Source organism: Diceros bicornis, chromosome X (genome assembly GCF_020826845.1).
Source record: "Diceros bicornis minor isolate mBicDic1 chromosome X, mDicBic1.mat.cur, whole genome shotgun sequence".
Taxonomy (NCBI): Eukaryota; Metazoa; Chordata; class Mammalia; order Perissodactyla; family Rhinocerotidae; genus Diceros; species Diceros bicornis.
Window position 1 is genome coordinate 104520414 of NC_080781.1, and position 19320 is coordinate 104539733.

At 40.9% G+C, this 19320-nt stretch overlaps 1 protein-coding gene across 4 annotated transcripts in view; it reads right to left on the bottom strand.

The window, feature by feature from the left end:
• Positions 1-3166: 3166 nt before the first annotated feature.
• AMOT (angiomotin) overlaps positions 3167-19320 on the bottom strand; it is a 58787-nt gene continuing 42633 nt past the window's right edge. For all 4 annotated transcript variants that reach the window (XM_058536545.1, XM_058536543.1, XM_058536544.1 and 1 more), the window contains 6 exons: positions 16591-16740; positions 15648-15838; positions 7840-7962; positions 6821-7053; positions 5020-5718; positions 3167-4659 (listed from right to left, as the gene is read on the bottom strand). In XM_058536545.1, coding sequence (XP_058392528.1) covers positions 4562-4659; positions 5020-5718; positions 6821-7053; positions 7840-7962; positions 15648-15838; positions 16591-16740 — 1494 coding nt within the window. In that variant the 3' untranslated portion in view covers positions 3167-4561. The remainder of the gene's footprint in view (positions 4660-5019; positions 5719-6820; positions 7054-7839; positions 7963-15647; positions 15839-16590; positions 16741-19320) is intronic.

Below are 19320 nucleotides of genomic sequence, written 5' to 3' on the forward strand. Positions count from 1 at the left end.
TGAACATGATGTAATCAATGCAGAAATAGAAGTATAAAGATGTATGCCTGAAATTTATACAATGTTATAAACCAATGTTACTGCAATAAAAACAAATTATTTTTAAAGTGCGCTTAACTTAATATCATCTTCTTTGACCTGAAAAAGTTGAGTGGGCTTTCTCACATACAGTTTTCAAAGCACTCATCATAAATATGGAGGTAATGTAGCCCAACTTAATGAAAAATCAAATCAAATTTAGAGTTGAATGAATTCCATACCCTCTCCCCATCCATTCTGCAACACCCATCAAGCCAATTTCACTGTAAAAAATGTCATTTCAAAGCCCATGGGGTTCTCATCCTCCCCAGTCAGGCTAGGACTCAGTGGCAAACAAGAGGTGCAGGGAGACAGTGTAAAGGCAGCTTTAACATTTTCAGCGAAAAGAGCCAACTTGTTTGTGGTTTTGATTTGCCTTTAATAACAAGCTCCCTCAACCAAAACTGATGAATTGGCATGAGAACAAGGGTACAGAAGAAACATCAAGGGGCCTTCCAAAATGCTAACCAAAGGATAAATTCTCTGCTTTGGGTGGCCATCATTTTATCCCTCAGAACCAGGAGATAAAAAGATGCAAAGCTTTTAATATATGCTGCCTGAATATATAAAGGAACCGATTAGGCCCGTGGTGTTGTCTTAATACTTTATAATCACATTCCATACTTTAAGCAAATGGAAATTCTGCTGCACGCTGCCCTTGAAAGGCAATTTCATTGTATACTGAATTGAAAGTAATCACTGATACAGTGCAAATAAAGCCTCTGTTGGGTTAACACCAAAGCATTTTCCACACAGTGCTGCATTTTAAAAAGCTAACTTTATTGTCAGTGAAAAGATAGGCACAAAGTGGATTCAAACCTGCTTAACTTTATTGGAACTAGCTCAGGTGATTACAGAATGGAGTCTCAATCATTATGGGGTCACATACATTTTAAACCAAAGGTGATTCTTCTTTAGCCATCTGCCAACCCCAGCTATCCATTTTACAACACATGCCATTAATCACAAAGGAGGCCAGAAGGAGGTTTGATGGCTCCATGTAACCCATCGTTGCTACTGGAAAAAAATAAACAAACTCCCGACACTTGTCCTACTGATGATGGATGGCACTTGGAAGATATATTTCCAAGGATCGTGGCGGGCTGAAATTGGTGGCAATTAGCCCATAGCTGATGCCTTCCTTTGAAAACATGTTCAGTAAGAATGCACACATTTTAAGTAACACATTCCATATGTGAATGAGCAATTGAGATAACAGGAGATTGCACGGCTGAGAGACATGAGACTATAATTTATAAAAGTTAGTGCATATGTATACACTTTAAGCTGCCGCATTATGAGTGTTTAGGCTCTTCATAAAAAGTAGTCTGCACAATCAGTTTGTTCATTTTCCAATTGTTGTACCCACCCAACTGTGTAACAAGAAAAAAAGAACACGACGGGTCTCTTGGTGTGTTTCCTATGGTAGATGATCGCAGATATTTCAGGTTCCTGCTATCCTGTCATCCTGAAGCTCAAAAGCAGCATTGAAAATAAATCCTTCATTAAAACAACAATCAAGATACATGATTTTAAAAGAAAGCTCAAGCTAGTTTTATTTAATAAAAAATTGTTAATAGAAATTTTATATCAAGTAAATTTTGTTCTAATGGAGTTTTTCTATACATGGGACATTGGGGTACAACTGACTTAGAAGGTCCCCAGAGACCACCAGGCAGTACAAGTTAAGACAACAAGGTCATCCTCCTGTCCTGAGGTGCGAGTAAAATGCATAGATAGGTGGGAGTCCAGAAAGATCCCCCAAATGTTACATCCACACAATTGTGAAAAGGTGGCTAACTTGAGATTTCTCCCATAAACCTGAATTTTAAAAATGACACCTATTAGAGATCTTCTGAAAAGGCTGAATCTATCTTCTTCGTAAACATAATACACTGACATGGACTTTTTCCATCTCTTAGATGTACGATATAATTTTAGCAACTTATCTGGGATTAAAAACTGAGCTGAAAGGGACTGCCTCTGGTGTGAGGGAGCAGAGATGTTGTGGAAAGTTCAAAATAGTACTTAGCCAAGAACTTTCTCCTTTCCCAAAAATACATGAGTCTAAAGAGATGGCTGCCACACAGTATGGAATGTATGACATTTGTCACCTTACAGAATGTGATTAAAATCATGGCTCCCAGAGCTAGCAAAAATTCTGACAATGTGTTATAAACATGAAAGGAGTAGAAGAAAGGTTTATTTTTATTTTTATTTATTTATTTGGATAGAAAGTAGTAGTCCTGAAGTTTGCTACTTGTTGCTCTACTATTTGAGTGTTTTTTTCCTTATGACTAAAGGGTTGTATGAATGAGTATTAACTTTACACTTTTAATTTAATTTTAAATTACACACTTTTAATTTCTATTTAGGATTCACTTGATAACTGAGGATTAATGGTTAGGATGATCACTTCATTACTGAAAATGTCAAGACTGGCTGAAAATCACATCACCCTTTCTCTCGTGTCTCTACCCCCACACACAAAATGATTCCTTTGGAAGATAGTTAGAAATAACACAAGAATACTGTTAAATATTTAATTCCTATACTCACAGAGGAACCCTGTAAGATGATCCAAGACAGCCAATCCCATAGCAAGAGAAGAAATGAGGTTGATTTCTCAGGGGGATGTTTCATGTGACTCAGTGTTGAAATGAGGATCAGGAAAGGGAAAACCTTGCAAAAGGCACTGCAGGAGAGGCAAGATAGGAATTCAGAACCCTGGACAAACTACTCAAGCCAGGGACATTTTACAAAACACATATGCTCTGGACCGTGAAGATGCCTTTTCTTAAAACAGGGTTTTTTGTATATAAGGGTTTCCCAAAATAAGCATGGTAGTCGGCAGAGTAGAAAGCTGTGTTGTGGGATCTTGAAAAAGTCACTTAGCTTCTCCAAGTCTCAGATTCCCCACCACTAAAATGAGGGGGCAGGGCTATATTGCTAAAATTCATTCCAGCCACTATGCCTCACAATGTAATGTATCAGGCCTACTCTTCTATTAATTTGGTTTCTAACTAACACATCCCCAAAACTCTACCTCCCACCCTTACCTAACACCCCCCACTCCCCTCACCCCCCCATACCCCTGAAAAGTGATCTTAATGACATTGTCTGTGGATTTGTCACCTTAATGAAGGACAGAAAGGTGACACAGAGCAGGGACCTGTGCCAACAGGCAGCCAGCCCTTCTGTGTCCCTGGAGGCAGCCCTATGGCAAAGCTTGGAGCCACGGCCTCCTTGGTCCCTGCCCACATGCGCATTTCCTGCTGCTCTCCAAAGGTATTCCAAGATGGAGTCACTGGCAGTGAGAAGAGGTAGCTGAGGATACTGCTACAGCCCACCTCTCCTCTGACTGCAGAATAGTACTTTGGGCTTTTGATGCTATTCCCTTGGAGGTGATAGTCAAATATGCCTTTTAAGATGTATGCTAAGAATTTGGGAAAACAAAATGAGTTATTTCAAATTTCACAAGAAATTCAAAGCATTCAACCTGTCAACAAAAATGCTTCCTCATTTTGCAAATGATTGGCAGTTTGAGACTAGTGACACAGCCAGTGAATTTGTGCTGGAGAAGAAATAGACACTAAACAGATTGGTCTCAGGAAAGGCAAGCGAGCTGTGTTCATGGCTACACACAGACCACAAAAGTCTGCATACAGCACCTCATGCAACTCTCCATCAAGGCCTCTGATGGTCTAGCTCCCTAAGAAAGAGGAAGTTGTACATCACTCAGCTAATTTACTCTCCTAGCATCTGAAAGCAATATATTAATTATCCAAATGCATAAATTACTCCAGAGTATATATATGAATGTATGAACCTCCGCAAGGGAACCAAAAGAATCCACTTCCAAAGCACCACTGAAATGAAGATAAACACAATCCCCTGGCACAGGGTAGCTGGGAAATTGGGAGGGAAAATTAACTCCAGCACCCTTCCACACCCCAATACTCCCTACCTTTTCTCCAGCTTACAGAGCTCCTAAAACTATTCCCTTTCATGAGCCCGAGGTGCGAGCTCTTTCTGGATGCTGCCTAGATGGTAACTATACAGAACAGCATATGCACAAATTCTCTCCAGCTTCCCATTTCTGAACTACATGTTACACACTGTCTTCCAAACATACGGTGCTCTTCAATAAAAAATGATCTGGAATACAGAAATGCTAAACAAATTTAAGCACATGGAAAACAATGATGATATCCAGCTATTAACAGTCCCAGTATTTGTATAAATCCAAACAATAAACTTTAGAGCACATTCTGATTAATCTGTCTTTAGAGGTACTCTCTACATGTACCAGAATAGACTGGAGTTCATATACTATTATTTAAGTACTATATCGTTTCAATAAAAAGTCCCTTTAAAAAAATCCCCCCCAACCCTTGTCCTCACCCTCAAAATAGGAACAAACAAAAGGGAAAAATGATTAAAAGCATTCTTGCTGATAAACTGCAGCTCTTGATTAGGCCATTTAGATGAGATATTCCACCATCTCTGCATCAGGCTCTTGTCCCAGGATCTGAATGGCAGCTTTTCTTTCCAGAGTATTGGAGTGGAAAACAGGGCCATCTACATGGAAATAAGGGGTTAGGAAACTCTTAGAGACAAGGAAAAACTCATATTTCTAGAAATAGACAGCTCTAGAGACCCCATGAAGCCAAGGGTAAAGTGAGACTTGCCTGCCACCGCCCCCCTCGTTCACCTGAGCATTTACTTATACTAGGAGAATAGCCATGACTCATTCCCACTCCCACCCTGGTGTCTGGAAAGCCATTTACAGACTCTCTACCCTAATCTCTTCTGATTAATCCCCTTTGGAACATGAAAAACTCTGTCCAAATGACCAACTGTGCCTAAATAGCAGGCACCAACAAACAAATCTGTAGTTGAGGGCAGAAGCAAAACCTACCTGGTACAAAGAATTATTACCTGTCTTATCTGGGTTGCAGGTCAAACTCGGTATAGACAAACGACGTGGTCCAGAACTGGCAGCTGGACTTGCAGAAGCTTCAGCCTGAGCCAAAGCTGGAGTTGGAGCTGGAGCTGGAGTAGCAGCTGCAGCCGGAGCTGAAGTTGGTGCCTGAGTCTGAGCCGGAGCAGAAGCCTGAGCCACTGCTGGAGCCGGAACCGGAGTTGGAGCTGGAGCTGGAACCGGAGCCGGAGCAGCTGGAGCAACCTGAACAGCAGCAGCAGCAGCAGCAGGAGGAGCAACAGCAGCAGCAGCAACAGCAGAGGAGGAAGCTGGAATCTGAGCAGTAGCAGCTGGAGAAACAGCAGCAGCAAGAGCAGCAGCAGCAGTTGCTGGAGATGGGGCGGGAGTGGCAGCGGCAGCAGCAACAGCAACTGGAGCAGCAGCTACCATAGTGGTGGTGTTGGTGGCAGCGATGGCAGTGTTGGTGGCAGCGTTGGCAGTGATGGCGGCAGCAGTGGCGGCAGCAGCAACTGGAGCAGGAACAGAGATTGGAGCAACAGCTGCGGTTTTGTTCGGTTCCGTTCCCCGCTCCGTTTGGGTGCTGCAGTCTCGGCTGCCTGTCTTGGAGTGAGCTGAGAGCAGGGGAGTCGAGGGCGGCACAGGCGAGGGTGTAGAAGGGACAGACTCAGCACGGTAGTCTCCACCCAGGAGAATGCCTACAAAGGAAAGAGGGAAAAAGGTTAGGAAACTACAGGTTATTCAAACACAGACATCTGATTCAGGAGAATATGAATGGATCTAAATTCTTTACTTTTGCCTCCCATGAACCCAGGAATCAGGATGCCAGGCACGTCTGAGCATGGCTAAAAGTTTCTTTCAGATTTGGCAGATCCCTTCTGGTCCTCATTCTCCAACCCCCAGCACAACATATTAAACATTTAAGCATCCTGGGTATTTGTTTTGATTTAGTTTTCCAATGGTGACTGATTTCCACCAAGCTATCACAATACTTCTACTCAGTTCCACTTATAACCAACCACCATCCATTACCAGAAAGCTAAAAAGGATCAGAGCAAGAAGTCTGTGGGAACAGATGAGTGTGATAATAACTATGCAATCTAAGGTGATGACCGTGGTTCCCCAAATGCCTACTCTAACCAAAGGACACTGCAAGTGACAGAGGACCAAGAATGGTATTAGAGCACCAAAAAGACCTTAAATGAAAATATATATAGTTTGCTTCCTCAGGCTCTAAAAATGTGCCTTGTGGTATCCACAATACTTCTGGGGTTTTGATTAGAGGGGAAGGAATGGACAGGAATGGAATGAAAAAGCACATTCTGTTCTGATCTCAGAACATTCTGGTAACAAAAACCTGCCACCCAGCTCCATTTAGCTTAACTAGAACTCTGAGTCCTCCCACTATATGGGATAAAAGAACATAGAAAAAGTTGGAATTTTGAATGACATGAAGGCCACATGGGCTTTGGACAAAGACAAAAGGTCCCACGTGGCAGAAGCCAAATCTGAGAACTTTTTAGAGAAAATTGAAGTTACTTCCTTCCCACCCAAATAAAACTCAGGATTCTTATCTTCTAATGTCTTGGCTTCAACCAGTGTTCTCTCAGTGAGACCTCACAGTGTGGAGGAACTCCTGAGTATGCAGCTAGCCTCTCAGGAGGACAAAAACCCAACCTGGTGTATCTTCCTCTCTAGAATCTGGACAATCACACTTTTTCCTTCCTGCATGGGCATGTTATTTAACTCAGGGCTCTCTTTAAACATGTCACTTTAATCTTCCTTATTTACTGTCATTACCTAGACTCCCCTTCCAGCTCTTGTCATCCCGCTTCTCTTCCATGATGGGAGTGCCAGTCAGGGTGGAAGAGTGGGAGAGCAAGCCTGATCCAGCATTGGAAATGGACATCAGAGACTTTGCTGGCCGCATGGATGACAGCTGCTCTGTCTTACTCGGCTCCTTCCGGGAACGCTGCTGGAGTACTTTGATCATGGCATCCTTCTCAATAATCTGGGCATGGAGGGTCTTGATCCTAGGATCCAAAGACAAAGAACATATGAAGACCTTGTTGCCACCTCCATGTTCTAGTCTCACTGCCTACATGGACTTGAGCCTCCATTATCTTTTCGAATAAGGGGTGGTCTAGTTATTTCTTAATTGTAAGACAATGGACGGTATGCTACACTTTTTTAAATGCATGTCTGCACACCCAAATGGATACAGCAGAACATCCAAGCATTGTTGCTTAAACCTTAGGAAGGCAAAGTAAAGTATCAGTGAAAAGAAAGGCTGTATATGAGAGGGTAAACTGATGTAGTGGGTGCTGTAGTGAAGAATCTGAGTCGATGGAAACCATGTATTCAATGAGAAGATGAGAACTTCTATGAATGGGCCACAATTTCAGGTAATAAGTCAGTGATCATGAGTTTATAAGAGACATCAGGTACCCTACCTCCTAGTCTGAGTGGATGTTCTTTTACTGAGCACTCTGTTGTATCACAGGGTTGAGATGCTAGAAAGAATACCCCAGAATGCAAATACGAACAATTCAGTTCTGGCAGAGGGCAGATGGAAAGCACTTACCAAGAGCAACGGGGAAAGCCATGCTACTTGGAATCCCACAGTTAGAGGGAATGATCAAGGTAAAGGTCATTGCATCTCAAATCCTAAGTAACAGGCTGGCAGGGGCACAGGGGTGGGGGGAGGCTGCATTATCAGGTTTCCCAGCTGTGAATGAAGATGCTTGCTCTTCCCTACTGACCTAGCAGGTCTCCATACCAACTTCTCAGATCCACCAGGGTCAAGATTGACATTTTACCTGCCCTCCATGTCAAGGCAACGCTTGTTGGCCATCAAGATTTCTTCCTCCTCCTTCTGGATGCGAGCTTCTAGAGCTGTGTCATAGCTGGTGTTAGGAGAGTGACTGATGACTGTTGTGTCCCTGGGAAAAAAATGGCAGTGATGATGACGGTAGGGCAGCAAAATCAATGAATCCTATCTTTCTCCTAAGTCAAAAGTATTGCTGGAAAGCCCTAAGCTGAAATTAAACTCATTAGGAATGGTTGGTTTCTGGTGACCTACTGGTAAGAGCCTCCAGGATGGGAAGGCTCAGCTTTCACAGCTAGAAGAGGTTATTGGCATGGAAATAGCTGCAAAAGTCTGTGAGGGATTCTGTGAGAGGTGCACAGGCTTGCATTCAGAACTAGACAGACATCCTTCCAAAACCTTCTGGCAGAGAGTCCCTTCAAGTTTTTAGATTATGGACAGGCAATAGGAAGATATTTATATTTCCACTTTATATTATTATTTATATTATATATTTCTACTTCATTCTCATGATAGTCATAAATAATGGGGGAAAGGCTAGATTTTGAAGGAAATCAGAGAACGTACTAAATAGCTATTGCTACAGATGAATAACAGTAACCACATCTGAGTGCTAGAAACAAACTTTAGACACGTCAACAGCGAAGATCAGGTAGGGCATGTGAGCTGAGTGAGAAGCAGAGCCTTTGAGTCAGTGCCACTTGATTCCTATCTAACCTACACCTGGAACATTCTAGTGCCAAATCAATGAGTCTTCCTCAACTAAGTGACTGTTCTCTTGCCAGAGTCCCAACTGCATGAGGGACCATCATGTTCCATCTGAAAGTGTCTCAGGCCATTAACTCAAAGACTAATTAATAAGGAGAAAAGTATGTGAGAGAGAGAGAGAGAGAGAGAGAGAGGGAAAGAAAAGAGAGGATCTAGCCCATGGGCAAGGCTGATGTTTAAACAGCACAAGTCAAAGGCATATAGGAATCCGATATCCTCCTGATAAGTGAAGTCATGCATCTTTCTTTAGTCCATTTTGAACTAGTGGTAGAGAAAAGAGGGAAAGGAATGAATAAAATGGATCTTATTTGAGTAACTTGGAGGGAAAGAAAAAGGGATTAGAAATAATATTGATGTAATTATATTGGTCTTAAAGGAAATCAGACAATAGGTCGAGAAAACAATGAACTGGCACTGCTTCATTATACTTCCTATGAGAACAAGGATCTGTGGGAGAACTCCAGGCATATTTTCTGCTGGCAGCTAGTTACATTCTGTTAGCTTAGAGATTGTAACCACTGCAGATGGGAGTGAAAGGGCAAGGGAATGAAGAGGCAGAAAGTTGTTATTAAAGTTGGGGAATTTGAGTGAGCTTCTACAAAAAACTACTATTCCCCAAAATGCTTGCACCTTATATGCCAGGCTGAAACAACTTATTTGAATGGTGAAGAGTTGGAGAGCAAGAAGGGGAAGGACTACAATGGCTCTCATCATTTGCTAAATTCAAAATATTTTAGCATCTCAGAATTCCACACTTGCTCTAGTGCAGTTCACATGCTTGTAGTCCTACTGGGAATGGCCCCTGTGTTCTGAAGTACCCAAGAGGAAGTGGCATTGCGTAGTGTTGAGAGCATGGGATCTGACTAAAGACCACACCAGGGTCAAGTCCCACTTTCCCAAGTACTCTGCCACTAACAAACTCTATGAGCTCAGAAAGTCAGTTAACTGCTCTTTGCCTCAGTCTCCTCATACGCAAAATGAAAATAATAATTGTACCTATACTCAATGGGGTTTGGGGAGGATAAAAGAAAAGTATGCATGTAAAACATACAGTGCCAGGCACAGTAAAAACACCCAACAAAGTTATCTATTATTAAGAGAGAAAAGTATAGGTAGAAGGAGAATACCATACAAGGGAGTATGACTTGAAAGAATTCCAGCTCTTGGTATAATACTGGAGGCAATTCCTGCAGTGCAGAGTTCCAATGTGATGGCTGAGGCTTCAGAGCCTGGCCTCTCTCTCTAAACTCTGCATGGTGTCTATGGACACTGGGGACTTGAGCGTGTAGTTTGCCACTGGGGGAGCCAGTACTGGCTTACTGCCACTTTCATTGCATAAAAGACCATTTAGGGGACTCAGAGCCCTGCCAGCTAATTGATATGGACACTGTGAGCTTCTCAGGAATGGAGCCTGAAAATGTGGGGCACTTAGTGAATTCCTACAGAGCTGCCAGGATGGCCTTCAACATCAATTTTCCTTCTAGAAGACTGGGGCTACTAAGCCAATGGCTTAGGCAAAAGCAAGCAGAGACAGTGTTTGAAGGAGCAACTTGACAAAACTTCCAATTCTCTGAGACTATCCTTAAGCATATCAGTAAATAGATGCTGGGCTTAAAACACAACCTACAAACCCCAAACCATATATTTCCGAATTTGACATCCTACATCTCAAATTCTTAAGTAAACAGTTTCTGGCAACTATCCCTCCAATCATCTTCTCTCTCCCCCCTTTATCCGATGAAGTTATCCCCATCACATTACTTACATTGCTTTCTATAACATCACCTATGATCTTCCTAATTAAAACATCTAGTGGCCTTTTAAAGTTCAAGTCCATCTTTTCCTATCAGTAGCGTCCTTCTGTTTATTTAATATGTGAACTCGACCATGAGTGGAGCACTGTGTTTGAAGTTACTGGGAGGCTGGAGAGTAGATAAACATGGATAAGACTAGACTCTGACTGCAAGAATCTTGCAAGGGGAGACCAAAATAGTAAATAATTAACTATTACATAAATGAGTTGAACTTTATTGCAATAGGCACTGAAAATTATTAGAGCTTTTCAAGGGGAATGAAATGATCTAAGCTGCGTTTTAGGAAGATACTGTTATCTCTTGCTGAAATGGATTAGAGGAGTGATACACTGGAATCAGCAGACCAGTCAGAAAAGTTACTGTAATAATCCCAGCAAGAGATATTGAAAACAAGAACTGGGGATGTGGCAAGGGAAATGGAAACAGGTTATAGGAGGCAGAATTGCTAGAACGTGGAGACTATTTAAATGTGGGTATTAGGGAGAGGGAAGAATGAATGAGAACTTTGTTGTTTCTAATTCAAATAACTAGAAAAGATGGCATACCACTCATTTTCTGTGATAGGAAACCAAGGAGAGATTTTTTGGAAAACGCTTTACTGGGTTTTGATTATAGTTACACTGGAGTTAAAGTGTCTTATGAATAGCCACATGACAAGATCCAGCAAGTTGTTGAAAATTCTAACTTTAATCGCAGAGATGGCAGAGTTACTATTTGAAGCTATAGTAGAGAATAAGATAACTAAGATAGAATGCAGAATGAGAAGAAAGTTGAGGATGCAAACTGAGAAAGGTCTACAAATGAAGGAATAGGTAGACATGTGGAATATGTGTGATTAGCTTCTACCTTCTACTTTCCCTTTCTTTACTTCCTTCTTTCCCAGATTTATTTCACCCCAAATAAAAAGGAAACACTGCATGTTTGGAGAAAGATAACATGATTTAGTAAATGCAAACTAACAGATTACATGGTTGATTAGATGTGGTATCTTTTTATCCTTTTGCTGCTCTTCAGAAATAAGTTCACTGTTTGTGAGCTGAAACTAAAAATCTGCATTGCCAAATCGCTTCCTCTGGGATTGAACTCCTACTTGGTAGTAATTTCTCTCATCTATATTAAGCATCTAGAGAGGAATCTCTAGGGACACAATAATATGGAGTTACAATATAGGCCACATTATTGTGATTATTTATAATATTTTTAAGTGACTAGAGAATAAGTCTCAAATAGTAACTCTTCAACAGTTAATAATCTCTATTTCTCCATCTTTGAAATCATATCTGGGAGGCAGCAGAGTATAGTGGATAAGATGTCAAAAATGTAGATTTAAATCCTGGTTCTTCTGTCTCTTAGTATCTGTGTGTGATCTTGGGCAAATTACTTAACCTGTGTGTGCCTCAGTTTCCTCATCTGTAGAATGTATAATAGTACTTATCTCAAAGAATTAGTGTGAGGATAACCAATAATTGTAAAGTGCTTAGAAGAGTACCTTATTTATAGAATGCTATAAACCAACGTTACTGCAATAAACAAAAAATTTAAAAAAAGAGTACCTTATGTATAAACACTACATATGAATTCCTGCGTTGACATTTTTCCCTTTGACAAGAGGTGCTTCATAGAATCAAAGTGCTGGAAGGGGTATAAATATATTACCTAATATGTCTTCTCACCTGAGAAAAGAGAGTTGTCTATTCTTATATTAAAAATCCATATTTTATTATTCACAATGGCCAAACATTGGAAACAATCCAAATATCCATCATCAAGTGAATGGATAAACAACTGTGGTAAATCCATACTATGGAATACTACTCAGCAATAAAAAGGAATAAACTATTGATACATGCATCAACTTGGATGAGCCTCAAAATAATTACGCTGAGTGAAGGAAATCAAACAAAAAGTACAAACTATATGACTTCTTTTATATGACATTCTAGAAAAGGCAAAATTATAATGACAAAAAGCAGATTAGTTGTTGTCTAGGGTCAGGTGTGCGAGGAAGGATCAAGTTAAAGGTGCACAAGGACACTTTAGAGTGTGTCTTCCATCTTGATTGTGGTGGTGGCTACATTATTGTATACAATTACCAACATTCATCAAACCATACACTTAAAATAGGTGGTTTTTTAATATGCAAATAATACATTAATTGAAAAAATTCTAAAACTACCACTGATACCACCCAAGCAACATTTCCTAATTGTGTGAGCTGTTACTTACCTATGAGCTATTACACCATGAATATATTAAGTTTGAGAGACTGCAGAACACAGACGGTCCCCAACTTACAATGGTTCAACTTATGATTTTTCAATTTTACAATGGTGTGGAAGCATTAAGTGGAAACCATACTTCGAATTTTGAATTTTGCTCTTTTCCTAAGCTAGCGATATGCAGTACTATCCTCTCTCGTGATGCTGGGCAGTGGCAGCAAGTCACAGCTCCTAGTCAGCCCACCATCACAAGGGTAAACAATGCATACACTGACAACCATTCTGTTGTTCACTTTCAGTACAGTATTCAACAAATTACATGAGATATTCAGCACTATTATAAAACAGGCTTTGTGTTGGATGATTTTGTCCAACTGTAGGCTAATGTAAGTGTTCTGAGCACTTAAGGTAGGCTAGGTTAAGCTATGATGTTCGGTAGGTTAGGTGTATTAAATGCATTTTCGACTTATAATATTTTCAAGTTATGATGGGTTATCAGGATGTATCCCCATTGTAAGTCAAGGAAGATCTGTACACAGAAACTAAGCAGGCCATTAAAATGAGGCACTAGATTTAGGGATTTAAGTTATAGAGTTAGAAATCATTTCCTTCCATCTTTCACTTCTTCCTTTCTCCTTCCTTCCTTTTTTCTTCTATCTTTCCTTCCTTCTTTATTCAAATACATGTTGAGCACTTTCCATCTGCAGCCAATATCCTAGGCACTTAAAAATTATTTTGGAAAAAAATAGACTATAAAGCTTTCAAAAAGAAAAGGGCAAAGAGCAGAACCTTGGTCAATACTTACATTTAGGGTTGGGAGGAGGGAGAGCAAAACCGTTGGACAGAAAAGGAATGGCTGAAAGGAAAGGCAGAAGAGCCCAGAGGTTCTGAAATAAAGTTTTCTGAATGTTACCTTCCAAATTTGAAATCTCATAAAGAAAGGAGAAGAAGGAAACTGATCTCTGTGGCAGAGCATAAGAGGCACTATCTTTGGAAAAATAGTATAATCCTAGAAATAGAAGGGTCTGGAGGAATCGCCTAGTCCAATTCTCTCATTTCACAGGAATTTGAATGCAATCTCTCAATCTCTCTTGTGGGCTGAATTAATAGGCATGCAAAAGGTACACAGTCCAGATACGAATGTTTGCCTGAGGAACTATCATAATATGTTCCTACTAGGTGGGAACTGGCTGTTTTTTATCATATTAAATGATAAGCATGCACATTTTACTGAAAACTGATTACATTGAAACTTTCTACTTGGTGATTTAAAAGAATTCGATTCCAATTAAATCTACCTTATGGGAGTCAACAGATTCTGGAAAGAAATCCATCTGAAAGGTAGTTAGCCCAATATTCAAAACTTTCCAGGGAAGAAGGAAGGGGAGTAGTTTCTTTATAAGAGGCCCCCAGTGACAACCTCCTAGCTTTTCTGCATTTTGACCTGGAGTCTATTCTGAAGTCAGTTTCAGCAGCGAACCTCCCAGCACCAAGAACCCTGGCTTTCCAACATTTTCTCACACTGCATACCTTCATGAGCTATATCTAATTTTCTGCCCAATGATGACAAAATTATCCTGCATCTCCTTTTCAGTGTTAGAGTTCCTGAATAACCTCTGAACAAACACTGGGCACAGGTGTTTTCTTGGGAGCTACCAGCTAAAATTACACTTAATTCTGCTTCTAATCTGCCTACAAACTTCTCAGCCATCTTCTAGCAGAGCTGGGGTTTCTGTGTACTCTATTACTACACTGGCATATACTGAGCAAACCATTCTCAGAAAACAAAGACAGGTAAGCTTAAGCCCATGACAATCTCAAAATCAAGGCACAGGCAATTTCAGTCTATTTAAGGTTTATAGGCAGTATCTGGAGACAAGCAGAGCATGTTAGAGAAACACAAGATGTCTTCCTGAAGAATTGTGAGTAGGTTTACAAACCACCAGTCTAGCTCTTAAGCACTGAGCTCCCTCTGATTTGGCATAAGAAGGACTCAAAAATAAATGTATCCACTGCCCCCTCCACACACACGTCCCAGCCCAAAGTCTGGCAAGCACTTCCGGACTGCCAGCTCCCCGTATTTAGGAGGATGGTAAAAGAAACACCACAGTTTTTAATAACTTTCTGGATAGAGACCTATTTGGGTGCAATATGCTATAGCCTGCCTCAGACACCCAACTCCAGACCAAGGCTCTGTCTATATCTCCAACATCCCATGTCATCTCCTGATCTGAATTTAGTTTCTGTTGTTGTTTCTTTCTTTCCCAACTGATGATTATGAATAGCAGTGAGATAGACAAACTGGACAAGAGCACTGTTTCCTTCAAACACCAATAATTAACGTTTATATTGTGAAAAGGGGAACATATAAGAAGCAAAAAGTAAAAACTCCACCTGCCACTTTCTCCTCCTTACCAAAGGAAATGTGACTGCTTACATGTGATGAACTCATGGACACAGAGAATGTGGCCTTCAAATATAGACCTTCTCAAAGGGCAGGGATGGATTCATGTTCAGCACAGCCTTTGGCATCCCTTGGATGAGCCAGAGCTATCAAATGGCAGCAGCCACTCCTGAGTGACATTTAGTTTCTGAGTGGCATTTCTCTGGAGAGGCTTTAACTCCAGTCCTGGGGCTAAACAAAGAAACCCACACATGTGGCTGAAAGAATCTGTGGCTCTGGTGGCTCTGGCGAAGGAGGTCTGCAAATGTTCAGTTGATCCCATCTGCAATTGTTCTGGCTCCTGAGGAAAGCTGAACTATGATTCCACTAAGTTCACAAGTAACTTTAATTTTCAAATCCCTGACCCTTTGCCCCCACAGTCATTCAGTCTCTGCATAACCAGATGAAAGAAAACATACTTAAGCAGAGACTGGGAGTGGGGGGGAACAGAACATTACAGAAAAAAAATACTGGGACATCTATTAATCAGTCACCTTTCTGTTCTCCCCCACAACCAGTGCCCTTCAAGCAGTAACTCTACCACCCAACTAGTTACCTCTGAGCAGCTACAGTTGCAGCAGCATCAAGAGCAAAATGTCGCATCACATTCTCCTCCAAATACTTCTGCTCCCACTTAGTCATATCAGCTTCCAGGGCCAGGATCCTCTCCTCCTTCTCACGAAGAAGTTCCATCAGTGCAGCCGCATTGTATTCTGAAACGTTGGTGGGCTGAGAGTTGCCCTGGCGCTGTTGAGAGAGATGCCAAGACCCCCAGGTTAGTGAGAGAAGAACCATGGTGGCCAAGTCCCATTTGAAGAGCCCCTATACTTGTAAAGGATTACTGCCCGAGCCACTTCAGTTTGGATTCCAATTCAGAAGCAAGGAGAATTCAGATTTCCTCCTAAGGCCACAGGACTTTCTATCTTGGGCTCAAATATGAGACTCCCTTGATCAGGAAAGGACATTGTCATATCCAATTGTCATTCTGCTCAGAAAGTGGATCAATGATTTAAAAACCACTATCCCTGCCTGCCAGCAAGGTACACAATAGAAATTGGAATTTAAAAAATCTAGGATTTGGTCCCTACCTTGCCCCTAACTTATTGTATGAACTTAAGTGAGTCACGCAAACTTTTCTGGGTGTTGGTTTTCTCTCAACTAAAAATGAGTATGGCCAGATGATTCCAATTGAAAGACCATTTCCAATTCTAAAATATCTAGGAGTCTATTTGTCTAGCATCTTCACTTCTTATAGGGTCTACTGTTTCTAGGGTCTACATGAAAATAAAAGGCGCAAGACAAAAGGCATTAAATATTTTGCTGGGATAGGAAGCTAAGGAAGTAGACTTCGGTTTTACAATTGGAAGGCACTCTGGAGTATGATCAGGTGGGGCAAAAAACCTAAAGATGAGCAAGAGTGTGGTTTTCGTCTTCATGTCAAACAGCAACTGAAAAATAAGCAATCAGGAATAATCTCATTGTCTTTAAGTTCTCCATACCTGCTGAATTCTGAGAGATTCCAGTTCCCTCTCCAGTCGTGTCCGGAGACGGTGCTCCAGCTGCTCACGTTTTTCACACGCTGCCTGGAGCTGTACAAGGGCCTGCTGCATCTTCTCCACCTTATCTACATACACCTGCTTCTTTTTTAGCTGAAAATTCAGGTTGGGAGAGTTGCAAGATGGAAGGAAAGAGAACAACAGGGTCAGTTACACAGCCCTCAAATCCAGACTTGTGTATAGATCCCTTCCTGTCCAGCTCCAAAAAAGAATGAATGGCGAGAAGGTCCTTCATGATGAGTAGCAGGCTGTCTTGAATTTATCATACAGAGACTGCGATAAGGAATAGGAATTAGGAGCCCATTTTAATCTCTTTCTCCTTCCCCATCTCTAGGTTTCCCCAAGTCTATTTCCATCAGCAGAGTCTGCCTTAGATGGCAAAGCTCTTAAAGGGTGGTCAACTGCTGAAGGAACAAGGAGGCCAGAATTTTTTTTTTAAGTCTACAGTCCTGGTAATTACCCAATGTAATCATCACTGCTCTCCTGGAAAATTTCTGCTTCTCACAAGTGAAGCTGCCACACAGTAGTTCAAAAGTCTTTAGTCTCCTCATTGACCAGCATTGCTTCGCTAGTTCTTTATTAAAAGAACACACGTTATTTGCAATTTCTGCCTCACACGTAAGCCTGAGTTGATATCGTTGGACCGTAACCTCTCAACTTTTACTCTGGGACCTTTAAAGATCCCTAAAGACTCAAACTAATAAATCAAATCTAAGACTAAATGAGTCATACACAATTCTTCCTCTTTGCAAGCCTATGAGCCACTTCCAAAAGCAAAGGTAGAAGCAAGTTGAAACAAAAAATTTGAGTTTTTTGTACCCTTGTAACTTACAAGCCAAATCCTGGCCCCATGAGAATCAAGGAATGAGGGAGGATCTCAGAGCTCTTTAAAGAAGGCATATATACCCTCAACCCTAAGAGGATAGGGGGAAGTCCAGCCTTCTCAACTTAATAAGTGAGCAGATTATACTTTTCATAATATTTATGAGGTGCCTCTCTTGCTAATAAAATGAATCCATGGATTCTTTCTAAAGGAGAAATTTTTTTAAGCTGGTAACATCTGTCATTATCATTTTCATGGAAGCCAAGGGATACTTACACTATTAAGTATTAGGAACACTTTCAGTATTAAGATTGAAATCTGAAAATATTATTGACAACCTGGTCAAGAGGAAATTCAGGAATTCAGCTCAACTCTAACTTTTCAATAAATTCCCAAGACCTTGAGCTACCTATGTAGACAGTTGCAATACAATACCCATCCTACCAGCATTGCCCACATCCATTTAACTGGGGCCAAGACAACAGGACCAACCTGACTCCCCCATTGCATAAACCATGTAACTCATTAATGGTAATGAGTCCAAATCACTGCTATATAGAATGTCCAGTCAGACAGCACAGGCACATGCTGATGGGGAAACTCTCCTTGTCTGATAACTGCCCTCTGCCCAAATTAGAATTGTTGAACTTTCTCTAGGTGGAAGAAAACCTATGTTATATTTTCCTACCAGACCTGTGGTATGTTTCACCTAGGTGACTGGGAAAAGAAAACTTAAAAATTTTTTTGTATATTTTCTTGACATTTCCTTTCATTCCAAGGCCTAGTTCAATTTAGCCTTGTAAACCAGTTGAGGCAAGTTACAAGTCTAGATGTTTTTATCCACTAGAACTTTTCCTAGAAAATAAACAAAAAAATCCTCATTCTTTCCCTCTCAATAAGCTTAAACCTTTCTTTCCTGGGGTACGTGACTATCTGTAACAACACTGACTAGAGCAATCAAGACTTTTGGCCATGGATGCCTCTGCCTTCCTATTTGCTAAGCTTTGAATAACTGGAGAGCAGGAAACATCTTCTATCCTTCACATTTTGTGTTCCATAATGCCCATGAGCTATTTAAAGTTGAATGCATTTATTTGTGAATCACTCTGAAAACCCTAGGGGAGCAGTGCAATGTTAATGCAGAGAATGTTAACTATAATTACTGAGGCTTATAGCAGTTATACTTAAAGGCAATTAAAGTTAGATAGCATGTAGTTCTTTCCTTGATGGTAAAGTAGTGCAATGTAAGTTCAGAGAACTGAAAACTAAGCAGTTCAAGGCCAGGTGGATTTCTTCATGCCCTGCCTTTCTTCAGAAAGGAAACCTCAGTATTGTAGCAAAAGCATCCCAGCAACAGAAGTCACTGAGCCAACCCTCTGCAAGGGAAAGGCAATAAAAGGCCCAGAGAGTTTTCCGAGTTGGCTGAAGATAGGCACGCAGGTCAGAGAACATCCCAAGAGCAGGCCAAGAAAAATCCTATTATACTTTGCCACTGGGATGATTTTCCACAAGGTACAGGACCACTTGCTGGCATAATTCTCCTACCTCCTTTAAAAGAAGAAAGAACAGCTTACCCATAAACACCATGATCAGCTAGTAAGTGCTTAATCCCTAGATAAATTAGGACAGAAAAGGACAACTCTTAGACACTACCAACGCAAGACCCTATAGAGGAAATCAACAAAGTCAGCTATCTTCTAAGTTACATACTCTATGTTTTCTAGATCTCATCTATATGTAGAAAGAACCAAGGGTATATATGGTTTATTAGCTCCTCTATTATCCTGAAATGTTTATGTTTCACTTTTACCTTCATCATGATAAATTCTTTTCTTTTCTGCCTCTCCTCT